General features: G+C 48.4%; 1 protein-coding gene across 1 annotated transcript in view; it reads left to right on the top strand.

Annotated features, from left to right (window-relative positions):
- The first annotated feature begins 6,176 nt into the window (after positions 1–6,176).
- The window catches only part of LOXL2 (lysyl oxidase like 2), a 46,122-nt gene continuing 31,907 nt past the window's right edge, over positions 6,177–20,391 (top strand). Inside the window, exons 1-2 of the mRNA XM_062510463.1 lie at positions 6,177–6,531; positions 9,332–9,507. Coding sequence (XP_062366447.1) covers positions 6,177–6,531; positions 9,332–9,507 — 531 coding nt within the window. The remainder of the gene's footprint in view (positions 6,532–9,331; positions 9,508–20,391) is intronic.

The raw sequence follows: 20,391 nt of genomic DNA on the forward strand, positions 1-20,391 counted from the left end.
GCAGGAAAACTGCAGGAAAACTTTTCCTCGTCTCCACCAGGAGAAGTTGATCACTACAAGGAGATATTGATCTCCACAAAGATATATTTATAAAGATATCATGATATTGACATTTATAAGACCCTTATAAGATGTTTAAATGCCCTAAAATTTGCGAGGACATGGATTTTTTCCAGGGAACGACACCTGGATCCACAGCCAGCATCTGTCCCGAAGGGTTCGGTTGAACAGCTCCCAAATCCATCTCCTCCAGTTCCCAGTTTGATCCCAGTTTGATCCCAGTTTGATCCCAGTTTGATCCCCTCAGTGCATCCCAGGAGGCACAAGAAGCTCTCCTGGGAGGAGAGGGACATGTGGAGCATCTTCTGTCCATGGCACAGCCAGAATCCAGCTCTGATTTTCCACCTGGAAATTCCTCATTTCCTGCTCTCCTCCCTGTGCCTGGTGCGGGAGAAGGAGCAGGGATGGAGATGTGGATTCTGACAATCCCTGGATCCAGCCCCATCCTGGCTGCTCCAAGGGCCTGGAAAGAGGAACCAGAAATTCCCAGTTCACCACAAAACTGGGAAAAGGGGGATGGGCACGGATTGAAAGGGGGGAAATTCGGGAAGGAATTCCTGGCTGGGAGGGTGAGGAGGGGCTGGGATGGAATTCCCAGAGGAGCTGGGGCTGCTCCTGGATCCCTGGAAGTGTCCAAGGAAAGGTTGGAACACCCTGGGACAGTGGGAAGTGTCTGTGCCCATGGCAGGGGATGGAATGGGATGGGTTTTAAGTCACTTCCAACCCAAACCATTCCAGGATTCTTTGGTTTTATTTTCTCATCCCTCTGTGGGTGCTGCAGGATCAGCCCTGGGCTCTGGGAATGTGCTGGGCAGGGACTGGAGGGACAGGACACAGGGAATGGCTCCAAAGTGACAAAGGGCAGGGATGGGTGGGATATTGGGAAGGAATTCCTGCCTGGGAGGGGCTGGGATGGAATTCCCAAAGGAGCTGGGCTGCCCCTGGATCCCTGGAATTGTCCCAGGCCAGGTTGGGATAACCTGGGACAGGGGAGGTGTCCCTGCCATGGCAGGGCTGGCACTGGGTGGGATTTAAGGTCCTTTCCAACCCAAAGCATTCCAGGATTCTGTTTCCACACCTGTCAGTGGATGCTGCAGGAACAGCCCTGAACTCTGGGAATGTGCTGGGCAGGAAAGTCAGGAGAGAAGGACACAGAGGGCAGGGATGGGTGGGATATTGGGAAGGAATTCTTCCCTGGGACAGCCCTGGGATGGAATTCCCAGAGTTGCTGGGGCTGCCCCTGGATCTCTGGAAGTGCCCAAGGCCAGGCTGGGATAACCTGGGACAGGGGGAGGTGTCCCTGGGGTGGCACTGGGTGGATTTAAATCCCTCCCAACCCATCCCATCGCAGGATTCCAGAACAATCCCATGGTTTTTTTCCCTCCTTGCCATCCGCAACCTCTGTTCCCTTCAGGACTGGAGCCCTGGAAAGGGCTGAGTCAGCAGCCCCCAGGATCATGCCTGAAATCCTTAAATTACACATTCCTGTGGGGATGGAGCTCAGCTTCCAGCCTGGAATAGGGCACGGAGAGCCGGGAGACCCGGAGCGTTTCCTGCCTTCTCCAGTGGCTCTGCTCGATGGGTTTTTAATGTTCTCTCTTGGATTCCTCTGAATGGAGAGACCAAAATAATGTCCTGACGTCAGGAATAAATCTGGAGGTTGTTAGAGGCTGTGAGGGGAGAAATGAAGCCCCCCCAAAAAAGGGAAAATCCAACCCAAACCAAACCTCCTGCAAACTGAAGCCTGGATTTATCCTCGGGGAGTTCAGCACGTGCAGCTCCTTCAGCCTTGAGGGAGAAACGTGTCCAAGTTTTGCTCCCAGCGGCAGAGCCGTGGTTTTGCTGGAATATTTTCCATGTTAAGTTGTGTTATTGTGGTTTTCTGGTGCCCCCATGATGTGTGGGTGCAGCTGGCTCTGCCTGCTGCTGCCCGTGCCCTTTAAATGTTAGTTTGGTTTAGTTTTGGGTTTTTTTTTTTTTTTGTTTTTTGGTTCTTTTGGTGTTTTTGTTTTTGACGCTGAACCATCCCTGCTTGCAGCTGAAAGGCAGGGAATGTATTCCTGGATATCAGAGCCCTTAAATGTCTTGGAATGTCTTATTCAGGGAAGAATAAATCCAGGATTTCGGTTGTGCTGTGCAGTGAAGGAACTGCCGGGCAATTTTTGGTTATCAATCCTCTAAACCAGTCCTGGCCTCGAATCCCAGTGAAAAAAGGACCTGGATGCTGTGGATCAGAGTCATGGAATGGTTTGGGTGGGATGGGACCTGAAATCCCATTCCCTTCCACCATCCCAGAGTGCTCCAAGCCCCATCCAGCCTGGCCTTGGACTCCTCCAGGGATGGGACAACCACAGCCTGAGCTCTGCCATGCCAGAATTCCCTGTTTTCCCTCCTCAGGAAAAGGGAGGGACACAAATCTGAGAGCCCAAATAGCAGAACTCCAAAGGTCTGGGAAGGTTTTTCCCACTGAGATCTGGCATTGCTTCACTCAAAAATTCTGGGATCTTTGTCCCCCTGTGTCCTGCTTGACCACTCCACGTGCCTGGATGTGAGTGGGAAGAAGGAAAAGAGCAGGATTTCAGAGGATTCAATCCCCAGGAAAAGAGCAGGATTTCAGAGGATTCCATCCCCAGGAAAAGAGCAGGATTTCAGAGGATTCCATCCCCAGGAAAAGAGCAGGATTTCAGAGGATTCCATCCCCAGGAAAAGAGCAGGATTTCAGAGGATTCCATCCCCAGGAAAAGAGCAGGATTTCAGAGGATTCCATCCCCAGGAAAAGAGCAGGATTTCAGAGGATTCAATCCCCAGGAAAAGAGCAGGATTTCACAGGGTTCCATCCCCAGGAAAAGAGCAGGATTTCAGAGGATTCCATCCCCAGGAAAAGAGCAGGATTTCACAGGGTTCCATCCCCAGGAAAAGAGCAGGATTTCACAGGGTTCCATCCCCAGGAAAAGAGCAGGATTTCACAGGGTTCAATCCCTGGATGAAAATTCCCTTCCAGTGCTGAAGCCTTGGGAGCTTTCCCTGGATTCTGTTGAGTTCCCAAAGCTTCCCCCTTGGGCCTGGGCTGCCGTTTTTTATGGGAATCCCAAATCGTGGCTATGGATAAATCCCTCTGGATTCTTCTTTTCCTGACTTAATCTGAGGAAAAGTTCTTGAGCCCCTCAAGGAACAGGGGTTCTGGGAGGTTTTATTTTGGGGGATGCAGACCCTGTGGAAGTTTTGTCTCTTGGAGTTTGGGATTAGAGGGAGCTCCAGGCACTGCTGCTGCTGTCCCAGTCTTGTGCAGAATTCCCCCAGGATTTTTGGAAGTGGAATGGGATTTCTGAGTGGTTTTCCCCTCGAGGAGCCCCTGGTGCTGCTCCACTTGAGCACCCCGAGCCATTTTTCCCAGGGATGAGTTGGGAATGTGTTCCTACAATTTTGTTAGAACTCCTTTTATCCCAGCCAGAATTCCCTCTGTGCTGCAGGGAGCTTTATCCTCTCTCACCAGCATTTCTCCAGCTCTGGCAATTTTCTCCTGTCCCTGTGCAGAGCCAGGGCTTGGACTCGGATGATCCTTGAGGGTCCCTTCCAGTTCAGGATATTCAGCAATTCCCAAATCCCTAAATTCCTGGGGAACAAAAGCAAAAACCCATTTTGGGCTCCAAGCAGCCCGGATCATCAAGGCTTTGCCAAAAGTGCAAGTTCCACCTCCTGGATCCGCTCTAATCCCAATTAGCGTCTCCCAGGCTAATCTTGGTCCTAATTAAAGCAACCTGGAACTCTGCCTTGACCTCTCCCTCCCTCCCAGCTGCTCCCGAGGTCTCCCAGGGCCGGGATTCTTGGAAAGGCTCTGGAATCTGGCAGCCCTGGGTCATTAACACCTCCGGGATCCATCCCAGCCCCTCCTCCGGATGGTTTCCCCAAATTGTTGTGTTTTTTGGCTCCGCTCCTCCGCGGAACGGCCGCAGAGGTTGGATTTGAGCAGGGAAAGGGGAATTCGGAGTTTGGAGTTGTTCCTTGATCCCAGTGGAGCCCCAAAGCTGGTCTGACACCGTTTCTTTTCCTTAGGGAAACAATTTTCATTCCCAGCTCTCTCTCCAGCAGGAACCTCCTGAGCCTCATCCCTGTCTAACCCACAGGGAAACTGAGGCACAGCTCTGGAAATGCCCTGGAATTCTGATCCAAGTCCTCCTCAAGCAGCTTTTAAGACCCAAGGTTCATAGATTTTCTGTCTTTATGTGAGGATGTGATTTTTCTGGGATTTTTTTTTAGGGGTAGAGCAGATTTAGCTGAAATTACGGAGAATTTTTGTTCCTAGACTTCTCCTTTGGAGCCAAATCTTCCCAGTTTCTCCCTCCCCTCCTGGGGCTGCCAGGAAATAACAGAATTCCAAAGGTCTGGGAAGGTTTTTCCCACTGAGATCTGGCATTGCTTCACTCAAAAATTCTGGGATCCTCATCCCCCGTGTCCTGCTTGACCACTCCACGTGCCTGGATGTGAGTGGGAAGAAGGAAAAGAGCAGGATTTCAGAGGATTCCATCCCCAGGAAAAGAGCAGGATTTCAGAGGATTCCATCCCCAGGAAAAGAGCAGGATTTCAGAGGATTCCATCCCCAGGAAAAGAGCAGGATTTCAGAGGATTCCATCCCCAGGAAAAGAGCAGGATTTCAGAGGATTCCATCCCCAGGAAAAGAGCAGGATTTCACAGGGTTCCATCCCCAGGAAAAGAGCAGGATTTCAGAGGATTCCATCCCCAGGAAAAGAGCAGGATTTCACAGGGTTCCATCCCCAGGAAAAGAGCAGGATTTCAGAGGATTCCATCCCCAGGAAAAGAGCAGGATTTCAGAGGATTCCATCCCCAGGAAAAGAGCAGGATTTCAGAGGATTCCATCCCCAGGAAAAGAGCAGGATTTCAGAGGATTCCATCCCCAGGAAAAGAGCAGGATTTCAGAGGATTCCATCCCCAGGAAAAGAGCAGGATTTCAGAGGATTCCATCCCCAGGAAAAGAGCAGGATTTCACAGGGTTCCATCCCCAGGAAAAGAGCAGGATTTCAGAGGATTCCATCCCCAGGAAAAGAGCAGGATTTCACAGGGTTCCATCCCCAGGAAAAGAGCAGGATTTCAGAGGATTCCATCCCCAGGAAAAGAGCAGGATTTCAGAGGATTCCATCCCCAGGAAAAGAGCAGGATTTCAGAGGATTCCATCCCCAGGAAAAGAGCAGGATTTCAGAGGATTCCATCCCCAGGAAAAGAGCAGGATTTCAGAGGATTCCATCCCCAGGAAAAGAGCAGGATTTCACAGGGTTCCATCCCCAGGAAAAGAGCAGGATTTCAGAGGATTCCATCCCCAGGAAAAGAGCAGGATTTCACAGGGTTCCATCCCCAGGAAAAGAGCAGGATTTCAGAGGATTCAATCCCCAGGAAAAGAGCAGGATTTCACAGGGTTCAACCCCTGGATGAAATTCCTCTCATGAGTCAGCAGAAGTTGCCCGTTCCTACCTTAAACTGTGCTTGGGTGTCAATAAATCCCCATCCAGACTTACAACCAAAACCTGGAGATGTTTTCCACTATTCCAGGGTTATCCAAGGCTTCTGCCAAGTGTCTGCTGATGTTTGGGGTTTCTCCAGATGGAACCAGACGTGCAGGAACAGAAATGAATCTTTTATCCCATTGGGAACCCAGATTTTGGGATAAATCCCTCACTGCTGGCTATGAGAGTTCATCACCCTCCTGGTTTTCCACTGAGTTTGGATTCTTGATGGGGAGAAAAAAAAACTGGTTCAGTTCTGTCCTGGTAGGATTTGGATGAAGTTGTCCTGCTGGATGTGTGGAGAGACGGGAAAAGCATTTGCTACAACTCACAACCTAGAGAATTCTACCGGGGAAAAATGTATTTTTTGGGTGAAATTTGTGGCAAGTTGACCTAAACTTAAAAATGGGGGAGGTTTCAGTTTGTTTATCCACCCCACAAGAAGCAATTAACCCCACTTTGCTTTTTTACAGGTGCTGTTTTAAGTAACCCAAATTTCCAAGAAATAAACTTTATATCATTCCAAACTTCCATTAAAACCCGATTTTCTTCCAGGACAGCCCTGCCTGGATCAGGCTCTGAAGACTGCCAGCACTGAAAATGGGAAAATCCCAAATTTTCCCCTCCAACCACTGCCTGCTGCTGCTGCTGCTGCTGGCCGAGCTGAGCTGTGCCCAGTACGAGCACTGGCCGTACCTGCCCGGCTACCCCGAGCCAGCCCCACAGGTGTTCCAGCCACCCCAGAGAGCCCCAAACGTCCCCAAAATCCAGCTGAGGCTGGCGGGGCAGAAGAGGAAACACAACGAGGGCAGGGTGGAGGTGTTCTACGGCGGGGAGTGGGGCACCGTGTGCGACGACGACTTCTCCATCCACGCTGCCCACGTGGTGTGCAGGGAGCTGGGCTACGTGGAGGCCGTGTCCTGGCTGCCCAGCTCCAAGTATGGAAAAGGAGAAGGTGAGGGGCTCTGGGAATAGGGGGAGGGCTTTTCCAGCTCCCAGGAATTCCTAATTCCAGTTTAATCGGTGGTGTTGGGGTGTTGGTGCTCTGCTGGGTGCGTTTGGGATCTGTGAGGTGAAAACCTTGGAATGCATCCCAAGGAAGGACACAGGGATGGGGAAATGTCCGGAGCAGCCGAGAGCTCTTGGTTTGGGATCCCAGGGAATTGGGAGAACCTTTCCAGCTCCCAATAATCCCTAATTCCAGTTTAATTGCTGGTCTTGGGTTGTTCGTGCTCTGCTGGGTGCGTTTGGAGTCTCGAGGTCAAAGTGTTGGAAATCATCTGAAGGATGGACACAGGGATGGGGAAATGTCCGGAGCAGCCGAGAGCTCTTGTTTTGGGATCCCAGGGAACTGGGAGAACATTCCCAGTTCCCAATAAACCCTAATTCCAGTTCAATGGGTGATGTTGAGCGTTGCTTTCTCGTGCTGTGCTCCGCGAGGTGATAAAGGTGTAAAAGTCTTTGGGTGCATCCAAAGGATGGACGCAGGGATGGGGAAATGTCTGAAGCACCTCAGGGCTCTTGGTTTGGCATCCTGGGGAACTTGGGGAATCTTTCCAGGTCCCAATAATCCCTAATTCCAGTTTAATTGCTGGTCTTGGGTTGTTCATGCTCTGCTGGGTGCGTTTGGGATCTGTGAGGTGAAAACCTTGGAATGCATCCCAAGGATGGACACAGGGATGGGGAAATGTCTGGAGCAGCCGAGAGCTCTTGGTTTGGGATCCCAGGGAATTGGGAGAACCTTTCCAGCTCCCAATAATCCCTAATTCCAGTTGAATTGGTGCTGTTGAGCGTTGCTTTCTCGTGCTGTGCTCTGCGAGGTGATAAAGGTGTAAAATGAAGAACACAGGGATGGGGAAGGGCCTGGAGCAGCTGAAGGTTCTTGGTTTGGGATCTCAGGGCACTGGGGGAAATCTCCCCAGCCTCGTCACAGATTTTATCGAATGGAATCATGGAATGGTTTGGGTTGGAAAAAAGTTCAAAATCATCCAATTCCTCTGTGCCATGGACACCTTCCCCTGTCCCAGGTTATCCCAACCTGGCCTTGGGCACTTCCAGGGATCCAGGGGCAGCCCCAGCTCCTCTGGGAATTCCATCCCAGCCAGGAATTTCTTCCCAAAATCCCATCTAAATTTCCCCTTTTTCACCTTAAACCACTCCCCTTATCCTGGTTTTTCCTTTCTTGCCCTCTGAACTTGCACCTGGTGGAAATCTGGAAAATCCCACCTGAATCCCAAATATCTGCTGGACAAACCCTTGGAAGGAGAATATTTGTGTGTGACAGGTGGGAATTCCTGAAATCACCGAGTTTGAGAAGGAAAACTCGGAAATAATCCAGGAATAACAACAAACTTGTGGAATAACAACACCCCAGGGGATTTATCGGGATTTGGGATTGAATTTTGTCCTACAGAGGATTTTTCCCTGCCCTCCCTGGATCCCACAGGGATAAAATTCCACTCAGGAGGGCCAAACATTTTGGTTTGGGTGGTTTTTAGCAATTTTTGAGTGCTCACACCTATAAATGTCCCATAAAGGAGCGAGTGGGGCCCGAGGGAAATTGAAAACTTGGAATGTGCTCCCAAATTTGTGGATTTTGGCTCTGGAGGGGGAGCAGGAGATTTCCAAGTGAGGAAGAGCCGTGACACCGGAAAACAAACCAGGCTGGCCACGGGGTTTAATGGGAGGGAGAATTCCCAAGGAAATTTAAAAAAAAAAAAAATTAAAAAATAAAATTTATATATATTGAAATATATATATAATATATTGAAGTATCACATACACACTAAAATGTTAAAAAATAAATATCTCAACTTACTTAGATATAATTATATTTTGATTGATATAATGATATAATGGAATATTCATTAAATATCAAATAGATTTCTTTAAAATACTAAAGAAATATATTTATTAGCTTATCTAGAATTGTATTTTATTATTATGATGACATATTCATTAAATATCAAAGAAATCTATTTCTTTAAAATATTAAATTAATATTTTAGGAACCAGGCCCCTCAGAACCAGAGTGGGAAGAGCCCCCCAAAAACGTTTCCCAATCCATCAGTCCTTGAGGTGCTGCTTCATTCACCTTGATTTTCACAGTGAGAGTGAAGATTCCCTGGAATCCTGATTTAGGGAATCCAGTTTGGATTCCTGCTCTGGGAATCTCACTCGTGTTTTCCTCTTGGAATCTCACTCGTGTTTTCCTTTTTGGAATCTCACTCGTGTTTTCCTCTTGGAATCTCTCTTGTGTTTTCCTCTTGGAATCTCCGTTGTGTTTTCCTCTTGGAATCTCACTCGTGTTTTCCATTTTGGAATCTCACTCGTGTTTTCCTCTTGGAATCTCCGTTGTGTTTTCCTCTTGGAATCTCACTCGTGTTTTCCTTTTGGAATCTCACTCGTGTTTTCCTCTGGGAATCTCACTCGTGTTTTCCTCTTGGAATCTCACTCGTGTTTTCCTCTTGGAATCTCACTCGTGTTTTCCTCTTGGAATCTCACTCGTGCTTTCCTCTTGGAATCTCACTCGTGTTTTCCTTTTGGAATCTCACTCGTGTTTTCCTCTGGGAATCTCACTCGTGTTTTCTTCCCATTCCAGGGAAAATTTGCGCTGCTTGAGGCGCTGCTTTATTCACCTTGAGAGCGAGGCCCTGCCACTTCCCTGGAATCCTGATTTAGGGAATCCAGCTTGGATTTCTCCTCTGGGAATCTCAGCTGTGTTTTTTTTTTTTTTTCCTTTTTTCCCGTTCCAGGGAAGATCTGGCTGGACAACGTGCACTGCTCGGGCAAGGAGAGCAGCCTGGCCGCCTGCAGCTCCAACGGCTGGGGCGCGAGCGACTGCAAGCACACCGAGGATGTGGGAGTGGTGTGCAGCGAGAAGAGGATCCCTGGCTTCAAGTTTGACAACTCCCTGATTAATCAAATCGAGGTAATTGGGGTGAAAAGATGATCCGGAGTGTCCCGCGGGCAGGGATGAGTGGGAGCGATGGAAATCGTCAGTTTAAGCCGTGTTTGTCCTGCACGTTTATCCAGATTTTCAGTTTATTCCATGTTTATCCAGATTTTCAGTTTATCCCATGTTCAGTCACATTTTCAGTTTATTCCATGTTTATCCAGATTTTCAGTTTATTCCATGTTTATCCAGATTTTCAGTTTATTCCATGTTCAGTCACATTTTCAGTTTATCCCATGTTCAGTCACATTTTCAGTTTATTCCATGTTTATCCAGATTTTCAGTTTATCCCATGTTCAGTCACATTTTCAGTTTATTCCATGTTTATCCAGATTTTCAGTTTATTCCATGCTTATCCAGATTTTCAGTTTATTCCATGCTTATCCAGACTTTCAGTTTATTCCATGTTTATCCAGACTTTCAGTTTATCCCATGTTCAGTCACATTATCAATTTATCCCACGTTTAGTCACATGATCAATTTATTCCATGTTTATCCAGATTTTCAATTTATCCCACGTTTAGTCGCATGATCAATTTATAATATATTTATAATGTATTTATAACGTTTACAATGTATTTATTCCCATGATAAGTTTATCCCATCTTTATTCACATTATCAATTTATCCCATGTTTATTTCCCATGATCACTTTATTCCATGTTTATTCCCATGATTAATTTATCTCGTATTTATTCCCCTGATCAATTTATCCCATATTTGTCCCCATCTCTGGGATTAAAACAAACTCCTGGCTGCTCACGGGGAAGCAAAATTCAGGTTCCAATTTCAGAAAATCGGATAAAAATAATAACAGTAAGAATTTGAAAGTTTTTACTATAAATTATTCTTGTTCCTCAATCAATTTTTCAAAATTGAAACCTGCTCTGTTAATATTTCAAATAATGAATTTAGAGAGGCAAAATCTGTGATGTGCTCACAGAAATTCCAGACATTTTGGTCCCAGTGGACAAAAATCCTGAGTTTTCTGCCCTCTTTTAACACTGGGACCAGTCTGGGGCTCTCTGGGATAATGGCAGCAGTAGGAAGGGCTGGATTTGGGATGGAATAATTCCTCCAGCCACAGATGGATTTATAGGGAAGATATAAAGGGATTTTTGCATGGTTTGGATAAGAAGGGATGCAGAAACCATGATAAAAGTACCATGATAAAAGAAACCATGATAAAAGGTTCTGGGCTGTCCCCGGGAGGCTGAGGGGGAGATTTGGGGAAAGGACAGAACCGAAGGGCTTGGAGCACATCCCAGAGGGATTTCTGCAGGATGCACAAATGTGGGAACGCTGGGCTGGAAGAGGATGGGATGAGTTCCTCAGAAGGGAAAAAGGAGATTTTTTTTTTTTTTTTTCTTCATCTCATCTTGGGCATCTCATCTTTGTGGTGCCTTGGGCACTTCCCTGCTCTTGGATTTTTCCCTGTCTGGAAGGGAGCTGGGATGAGCTCTATAGAAGGGAAAAAAGGAAATTTTTTTTTCCTTTATCTCCTCATCTTGGGCAGTTTGTGGTGCCTCGGGCACCTCCCTGCTCTTGGATTTTTCCCTGTCTGAATTCCCAGCTGGAAGTGAGCTGAGATGAGTTCCTCAGAAGGGAAAAAAGGAATTTTTTTTTCCTTTATCTCCTCATCTTGGGCAGTTTGTGGTGCCTCGGGCACCTCCCTGCTCTTGGATTTTTCCCTGTCTGAATTCCCAGCTGGAAGGGAGCTGGGATGAGCTCTACAGAAGGGAAAAAAATGATTTTTTTTTTCCTTTATCTCCTCATCTTGGGCAGTTTGTGGTACCTTGGGCACCTCCCTGCTCTTGGATTTTTCCCTCTCTCAATTCCCTGTCTTCCTTTGGCCAAAACTGATGGCAAGACCCCCCCCCTGTAAGATTTTTCCAGAGCTGCTTTTGAGCATCCAGGGCAAATCCAGGATGTTCTTCTCATGCCGCTGTGGTTCCCAGGGATGAATCCTTGCTTTTGTCTCAGCGCTCAGCATTCCAGGTCCGGGATCTGAAGGATTCCATTCCTTTCCTCGCCCTGACCTCGCTTCCCCTGGCTCGGGAGGGATCATCCCAAACTCCTCCATCAATGGTTCCGTTGTGTCCCGGGGAATGAGGCGGGATCGCGGAACACCAGGGGTGGCTTTGGCTCATCCGAAGCCACAGAAGAGTCCTCAAAACACCTGGAAGAAAATCTGGTTTAGTCTAGACAGAGGTCAGCTCACCCCCGAGCTGCTCCAGGAATTAATCAGGGAAATTTTGGAGAGCTCTGCTTTTCCATGAGCTCAGCACCGGGGGCTGAGCGAGTGGAGAATTGGGAATGAGCTCAGCCGCTGCTCTGGGGGTGCTGAAATTTCAGGTGAATCATGAGACTGAAGCTGGATCTCCTGGATCCAGCAGCAGGAGAAAGGGCTGGAAAAGGGAGCAGTGCATTTCTTTTTCAGGAGCTGCACTGAGCGGGATGGAAGCGCTGCATTCCCTGCGTTTCCTGCTGCTCATCCCTCCCCTGCCTGCCTCGAACCGACAGGGACAGCAGCTTCAAATTAGGGGGAAAAGCCTTCCCTGTGAGGCTGGGATGGGGCTGGGATGGAATTCCGGAGAATTCCAGAATTTCAGAATGCCCCTGGATCCCTGGAAGTGTCCAAGGCCAGGTTGGATCAACCTGGGAATTGTCCCTGCCCATGGCGGGGGGGGGGGGGGGGGGAGGCACTGGATGATTTTGGGCTCCTTTCCCACCCAAACCATTCCAGGATTTTTTATCTCCCTGAATGATTTTGACCTCCTTTCCCACCCAAACCATTCCAGGATTTTTTAATCTCCCTGAATTTCATGAACCTTCCCACCACACCGCTGCTTCCATTCTGCAGAACCCAGCTGATTTTTCCTCTCTCCCTATAAAATTCCTTCCCTGGAGCTGCTGGGCTCCTTCCCTGCTGCTCTCCCTGCAGCAGGGGTGAGGCTGGAGGTGAGGAGTTGGAATTTTTCGGATGCCATCCTGGCAGCTCCTCGAACTCACAACTGGCTGTCAAATTTTCCAGTTCCTTCCCCCTCTGAGTTTTCCTTCTCTTATCTTTGCTTTGTCTCCTGGGCAGCCAAAAAAAACCAAGGAGCAGGGTGACCAAAGGGGTCACGAACCTGAACCAGAGGGATCCAAAATCTCCTGCAAAGGGAAGTTTGGAAGTCTTTGCCCTTTCCTACAATTCCTGGGAATTCTGCAGGTCATTCCTCAGGGGAAACATCATTGTCTGGGAGCTCCTCCTGGAGCCCAGAGCTTGTCCCAGTGATGTTTTCTCTTTGGAATGAGGGGTGAGGGGGCTGGAATTTCCTCTGAGCCCTGCTGTGGTCAGGATTCTCCGTCAGCTTTTTCACTGACAGAGCAAAACCAGCCCAATCCCAGCGGGATTCCCGGGGGAAGAGATTTGTCAGTTTGTCCTTCAGCTGCTGTTCAAGCCAGGCTTTACTAAAACAGGCCTGGCTGGAGGTTCTAAACCAAGCTTGGGTATGGGGTTCTGCATTCCCAGCCTGGTTGTGATTCCCAGGTGGATCTGACTGGGCGGATCCTCAGGATTTCGGTGCTGTGATCCAAGGGAACGGCTGGAGCTGGGCCAGGGAAGGTTTTCTTGGATATTGGGAAAAGGTTCTTCACTCTGAGGATGGCCTTGGACACTTCCAGGGATCCAGAGGCAGCCACAGCTCCTCTGGGAATTCCATCCCAGCCCCTCCTGGCCCTCACTCCTTCCCAATATCCCACCCCAATCTTCCCTTTCCCAGTGGGAAGCCATTCCCTGTGTCCTGTCCCTCCATCCCTTGTCCCAAATCCCTTTCCGTGTTTCTGCAGCTCCTTCATGAGGTCACCCCAAAACTTCTGAACATTCCCAATCCCCCCAGCCTTTCCTCATCATTTACAAACTCCTAAAGCCCCTTTGGTGCAAATTTCCCTGGTGCTGGGAAGTGCTGGGAACATGGAAAATCCGGGAGCGGAGATGGCACCGGTGACCCCACGGTGACGTTTTGCCCAAATCTGGCCTGGCTGGCTCAGCTCTGCCCCACGAGGAGCCCCCACTCCTTCCAAAGGAACTGGAAAATCCTCGAGCCCAGTTTGTTTTCATTGGACACCGGCCCAGCTCCGCTTCCCGGTTTGGAAAAGCTGCAGATCAGTGGGACGGGATGAAATTTTCCATCCCGTAAATCACTCGGCCGTTCCATGAGGATGTGCTCAGACAGATCTGATCCCATCCCAGCTCATGTTCTGAGGATTATGTCACACCACTTCCCATCCCCGAGCTTTTCCACCCCTTTTCCTGCTGGGAAGGGGCAGTGCTCGACCCCTGGATCAGGCACTGAAAAGCTGGGAAAATTTATTGCCAAGACACAGCAAGGTCAGGAAACACAGAATTCATTAAATTAATTGAATTAAATCTGTGCAAAAAAACCTCCAGGCTCATTAAGCCCAACCTCTGAGCAATCAGCACCTTCTCACGGAGAGCATCCCGCTCTGTCCTTAGGAGAAGTTCCATATTTGAACCCAAAAATGATCTTTAAAGGCCTTTTCCAACCCAAACTCCGAAGTGCTTTGGGGGAGGGTGAGCGGTGGGAGAGTCGTGGTAAGGAGGAGGGAGACAGGCAGGAAGGGGTTAATCCTTCTGCCAGCACCAGGATTCCATCCCCCCCCCCTTGTTAAAATTCCAATTTTTTTTTTTTTTTTTTTTTTTTTTTTTTGCTGTTTTCCACTACCACTGCAGATTTTAGAGGATTTCTTGGAGGGTGATGGAGCTGTTGAGCCTTCAGGAGCTCTGAAATCCAAACTCCCTTTGTGTTCCCCAGGCTGGGAATGGCATCCCTGCTTTTCCAGCAGCGACTCCGTGTTATCCCAGCTCATCCCAGTCCCACCTGCAGCTCCTTCCCTGGCTTTTCCAGCCACTCCAGGACCACAGTCACCGATTCCTACCTCAATATATTCCTTAAACCAACGTCCCAGAGAGATTTTTATTTAACTCACGCCCCAAAACATCCTGAACAAAATATTTGCTGTCCACCTCCTTCCTCTGCGTGCGCCCACACAGCCTTCAAATAGGCCAGGCTCTAAATATATCGAATTTCTGCAGCTTTTGGAGGCTCACAAATAGCTCTGGTACCTGAGGCCAGCCCAGGGCTTTGGCCAGACGGGTCTGGCTCATCAAGCCAGGCCCTGCTGCTATTTCTGGTTTTTATTTCCCTTCTGGGTCGTTGCGAGGCAGAAAAAAAAAAAAAACCCAAAAAGAAACCAAAAAACTCACTTCAAAGCTCAGTGACTCAAAAGTTTTGGTTGTGCTGGGTTAAAAGTGGGTTGAGGCATCCCTGGAATTGTCCCGGGTTGGGCTGGATGGGGTTTGGAGCAGCCTGGAATGGTGGGAGGTGTTCCAGGGGTGGGATGAGATGGGGTTTGAGGTCCCTTCCAACACGGAGCGTTCCGTGATTCTGGTGAATTCCAGGTTTTTAAGGAGTGGGAAAAGGCTCTGCTTCAGGAGCTTTCACCCACACCAGGCTCTGTGTGAGTCTGTGCCTTGGCCCCAGGTAAATCTCCCTCTTTCCCAGCTTTTTGCCGTGAAAATCGGCGGAATCTCCGTCCCCACCGCGGGGTTTGTCACCCCCACCCCATCTCTGTGTCCTGCAGCCTGTGTTTAATTAGAATTGAATTTAATTTAATCCAGTGTTTAATTAGAAAAGTCTCGTTTGCTTGTTTGCATCAGTGTTTCCTTAGGAAAGTTTTATTTTTCCTGTTTGTTGTGACAACAGGGTTTGAGTTTCCCTCTGCTGTAAATGTTTACTCCTCCAAACCAAAGCCAAATTCTGCTGCTTTGTGTGTCCGGGAAGGGTCTTCAGCATCTCCTCGCCTCAGGAAAATGTGAATTAATCTGATTTTTGGGGTGGCCCACCGTGTTTCAGTGCTGTAAATTCAAAGTGAACGTGATTGTTTGCCTCAGTGGCTCCTTTGTGGCAGCTCAGGGAGAGAAAATCAGGGAATTGTGGAAGGGTTTGGGTTGGAAAAGGCCTTTAAAGATCATTTTTGGGTTCAAATATGGAACTTCTCCTAAAGACAGAGCGGGGTGGTCTGGGTGAGAAGGTGCTGATTGCTCAGAGGTTGGGCTTAATGAGCCTGGAGGTCTTTTTGCACAGATTTAATTCAATTAATTTAATGAATTCTGTGTTTCCTGACCTTGCTGTGTCTTGGCAATAAATTTTCCCAGCTTTTCAGTGCCACTTTGAGGCAGCTCAGCAGAAAGGACAAAGCTTTGAATCCTCCCCAGCCCTGGGGCTGCCAGGACAGAGCCGTGTCCTCCCTAAGCTGAGCCTACCCTAAACTGAGCCTACCCTGCTCCTGCTCTGTCCCCAGCGCTGTCCCCTCGCTCTGTCCCAGCTCCATGGAGCCTTTCCCAGCTAAGCCAGGCTTTTGTCAGCCCAAATCTGCTCCTGGCCCCCTAAGCCTGGCTCAAACTCTGCTCCCTCACCCTTTTGTGCAGCTCCTGTCCCCAGGGCACCGCTGTCCCATCCTCCCGTGTTTATTTAGCAGCCAGGACCTTGGGGTGACTCAGAGGCTCAGCTCCAGATGTTTAAACCCAAACAGATTCCTCCCATTCCGATGGATGTGGAAAGGAAAAAAAAAAAAAAAAAAAAAAAGAGTTGTTTTCCTCTGGTGGCTGAGGAAGATTTTATGGTGGACAAAGCCCCTGTGGAAAGATTTTTGGTGTCGTGTTGTGGATTGGAGGGGAAACAAAAAGAAAACAACAAAAAAAAATCAATTTCTTGTTCAGGTTTCAGCCTTAATTCCTGGTGTTTGGAAGCTGGGAAATCCTGGAGGACTGTTGGGAGTGAAAAAGGATGTAAATAGGTTTTTATTTAAGGGGCAGTGGGATAGGTCGGGCTTAGGGAGGGAAAGAGGAGATTGAGTGGATCATGGAGCTCTTAAAGCAGGAGAGGAATGAAAATGGAAAAAAATCCAAGGACAGAGCAGAGAGGAATCCAAACTCCAGAGTGATTCAGCACCAGGGCAGCGTCTGCAGCCTGGGATTTCTAGGAATAGAAATTTCAGGAATCAATCTCCTTGGATTGATTCCTGAGCATCCACAGGGCCCTTCAAAAGGAAAGGGAACTGGGTTTGGGCATTGAGAAAAAACCCAAAAAAAACCCCATCCTGGGCATCACTGATCTACCAGCACAAAGCACGTGGCAAAGGGAATATTCCCAAAGTTGGGTGGGATCCTCCGTCGGCTCCGGAGCCGTGGGGAAGAGTTTGGTTCAGAGGGTGGAAACAAAAGCAGTGTCGAGGCTCATGTGAGAACTTTTCCGAGCCAGGGATCCTTTTGTGAGGGCTCAAAAACAAAAAACTTTTCTCTGGGCTGGCCCCGAGTGCCGAGGCTGCGAGTCCCTGGTTTCGTAACGGAGCTTGGAGCCTCTGCCAGGGGTTTTGTGTCCCTGCTGGAGAGGAGCAGCTCTGGGGACCTGGATGTGGCTCCTGGCAAGGAAAGGATTGGGATGGAGGGAAATGCGGCCCAGCCTGGAAGAGTTTCAGGTGTTTTTCCCCCTCGTTTTTTGCCGATTTGTGTTGTAGGATGCTGGAAGTCCCTACAGGTGGGATCGTGGAATCCTGGAATGGTTTGGGTGGGAAGGGAACTTCAATCCCATCCCCAGGGACACCTCCCACTGTCCCAGGGGGCTCCAACCTCTCCTTGGACACTTCCAGGGATCCAGGAGCAGCCACAGCTCCTCTGGGAATTCCAGCCCATCCTCTCCCCACCCTCCTAGGGAAGGATTTCTTCCCAATGAACTCTGCCCCCTTTTATTCCAAACCATTCCCCCCATCCTGTCCCTCCCATCCTTATCCCAAATCTCCATCGTGTCTTCGCCTCCCATGGTTTAACATGGAATGGTTTGGGTGGGAAGGGAACTTCAATCCCATTCCCTTGGACACCTCCCACTGTCCAGGGTGCTCCAACCTGGCCTTGGGCACTTCCAGGGATCCAGGAGCAGCCACAGCTCCTCTGGGAATTCCATCCCAGCCCTTTCCTTCCCTCCTAGAGAAGGATTTCTTCCCAATATTCCCATCTAACCCTGCCCCTCTTTTATCCCAAACCATTCCCCCCATCCTGTCCCTCCCTCCCTTATCCCAAATCTCCATCGCAGCTTTGCCTCCCTGGAACAAATCATGGTTTGGGGTTAGGCTTCTCTCGATCCCAGAGCTTTCCTTGTGGTGGGATTGCTCTCCCCGTTTCCTTGGAGCACAGGAGAGGGGGATTTTGGGAATCTGCTTTATCCATTAGGTGTTGTTTGCTCCCATTATTTCCCTGGAATCTGTTTTCACCATCAGCTGCTGCTGGAGGATAAACCATTTCTGCCTGGATTTGCATCATTGAACAGCGCAGCAAAACCTCTGCAGCCAGAGGAAACCATTCAAATCCCAAAGAATTATTGGGAAAAAAAGCTCCTGACAGCCTTTTCTCCTGGAGAACCCTCCGTGTGCTTCTTCTGATCCTTTGTTCCTGAATTTTCCAATTTAAAGCTGAGCACTGCAGTGGATTGAATTCCTCTCTGAGGTTTTGCTCTTTGTTCAGAGCTGGAGCAAACCCTTGAGTTGCTCCATCAAAAATTCCTGCTCTAAACCAGGCCTGGGAAGAGAAAGGGAACAGGACTGGGGTTGGTTTTGCTCCCAGACAAAATTCCAAAATTCCCAAATTCCAAAATTCCCAAATTCCAAAATTCCTGCTCTAAACCACACCTGGGAAGAAAAAGGGAACAGGACTGGGGTTGGTTTTGCTCCCAGACAAAATTCCAAAATTCTTAAATTCCAAAATTCCCTGCTCTAAACCAGGCCTGGGAAGAGAAAAGGGATGGGATTGGGATTGGTTTTGCTCCCAGACAAAATTCCCAAATTCCAAAATTCCCAAATTCCAAAATTCCTGCTCTAAACCAGGCCTGGGAAGAAAAAGGGAACAGGACTGGGGTTGGTTTTGCTCCCAGACAAAATTCCTGAAAAAGTCACTGTGGTCTGTTAGAGCTATCAGGAGATTAATTCCCTCCAGGAATGAAATGTTGCCTCATATTTTTGCTGCTTTTCTCTTTTTTTTTTTTTTTTTTATCCTTTTTGGCAAACACAAACCAGAAAAAAAACAAAAAAAAAAAAAACCCCAAAGAAAAACGATGACAAAAGAGTTGGATGCACAAAACAGAATCCCAGGTTGGAGCAGGATTTCTCTGCCTGTCTGAGTCAGCATCTCCAGAGGGATGGGATGGGATGGGATGAATTTTGTCCAGAGCCTGAGGTGGCACATTGGCCCCAGGAACGTTTTCCCAAATCCAAGAACAAGAAATTCCATTTGCGCCTTATTTTTCACTGCTGTTAAAAAAAAAAAAAAAACAAAAAAACCCAACAAAACAAAAACAAAACAACAACAACAACAACAACAAAAAAAAAAACCCAAAACATGCCTGGAAGCTGCAGGAAGCTCTTGGATCTTGGATTTTTTTCATGGGAAGGATTTCTCCTTGATTTTTTTTTTTCATGGGAAGGATTTTTCCTTGATTTGTTTTTTTCATGGGAAGGATTTCTCCTTGAATTTTTTTTTTTCACGGGAACGATTTCTCCTTGATTTTTTTTTTTCATGGGAAGGATTTTTCCTTGATTTGTTTTTTTTCATGGGAAGGATTTCTCCTTGAATTTTTTTTTCATGGGAACGATTTCTCCTTGAATTTTTTTTTCATGGGAAGGATTTTTCCTTGATTTGTTTTTTTTCATGGGAAGGATTTCTCCTTGAATTTTTTTTTTTCACGGGAACGATTTCTCCTTGATTTTTTTTTTTCATGGGAAGGATTTCTCCTTGGATTATTTTCACGGGAAGGATTGCTCAGTGCTCTCCCCTCAGCCTCTGGGATCTGGGGAGCAGAGCTGGAAGAATGGGAAGAAAAGGGAAAAACCCCAAATCTGTTGGATCAGGAGAGGAAAACCCAAATATTTTTGGTGGCTGCTTCGGAGCCAGGGGTTGTGTTGTGTTCCCTGCTGCAGGAGGGATCCTCAGGACGAGGTTGGAGTTGAATCCTCAGGATCCTGGAGAGGATTCCCTGTTTTGTTTTTTTGTTCTTTTGTTTTGTTTTGTTTCGGAGAAGCATTTTGCTGTCTCAGAACCTGATCCCTGCACAGAAGGAGTTTGGGAATTGCTGCTCCCTCCCAGGAATCCTTAAGGCTGGAAAAGACCTCTGAGATCAAACCCAACCTGACTCCTCTGTTTGCCTTGGGGCTTTCCCAGGTTTTCCATTCCCTGGGATGGCCCAGGAGAGAGAACAGGGATGGTTAATGATGAGGAAGAGGTGGGAATGCTGATCCTGGGAAGCAGCAGGCAGATGTTCAACATCTGGAATGGCCCACGACCCGAGCGGGCTGAGCTGTGGAGCACCTGGAGCAGCATCCCTGGGTGGGAACTCATTCCAAGGACTCCAGCCTGCCTAAATCCAAGGAAAAGGGGACAGGGCTGTCCAGTGAGAACCAGGTGTGGCCTGTAGCACGCTGCTGGTGCCGGCTCTAGAAGGAAAATGTCCAATTCTGGGCATTTCATGTGCAGCAGGGCTGATCCTCACCTCACTGTGGCTCTCAGACCTGCTCAGGGCTTCCCACAGGCTGGATAAATCCCACACTCCCAGTTGGAAAAACTCCCTCTCCCACTTTCCCAGCTGCCAGTGCAGATTTCCTCGCGTTTCCCATCTTTTCCCAGGTGCTTTCCCAACACAGTTTGAAGTGCTGGCCTTTGGGTTAATCCCTTTAAAAAGCTTTTATTAAAAACCACCTGGGAGATCTTCAGCACCCAGAGCCGTTTCCAGGTGGATTGAAGGCTTTGAT

Source organism: Cinclus cinclus, chromosome 29, assembly GCF_963662255.1.
Source record: "Cinclus cinclus chromosome 29, bCinCin1.1, whole genome shotgun sequence".
NCBI lineage: Eukaryota > Metazoa > Chordata > Aves > Passeriformes > Cinclidae > Cinclus > Cinclus cinclus.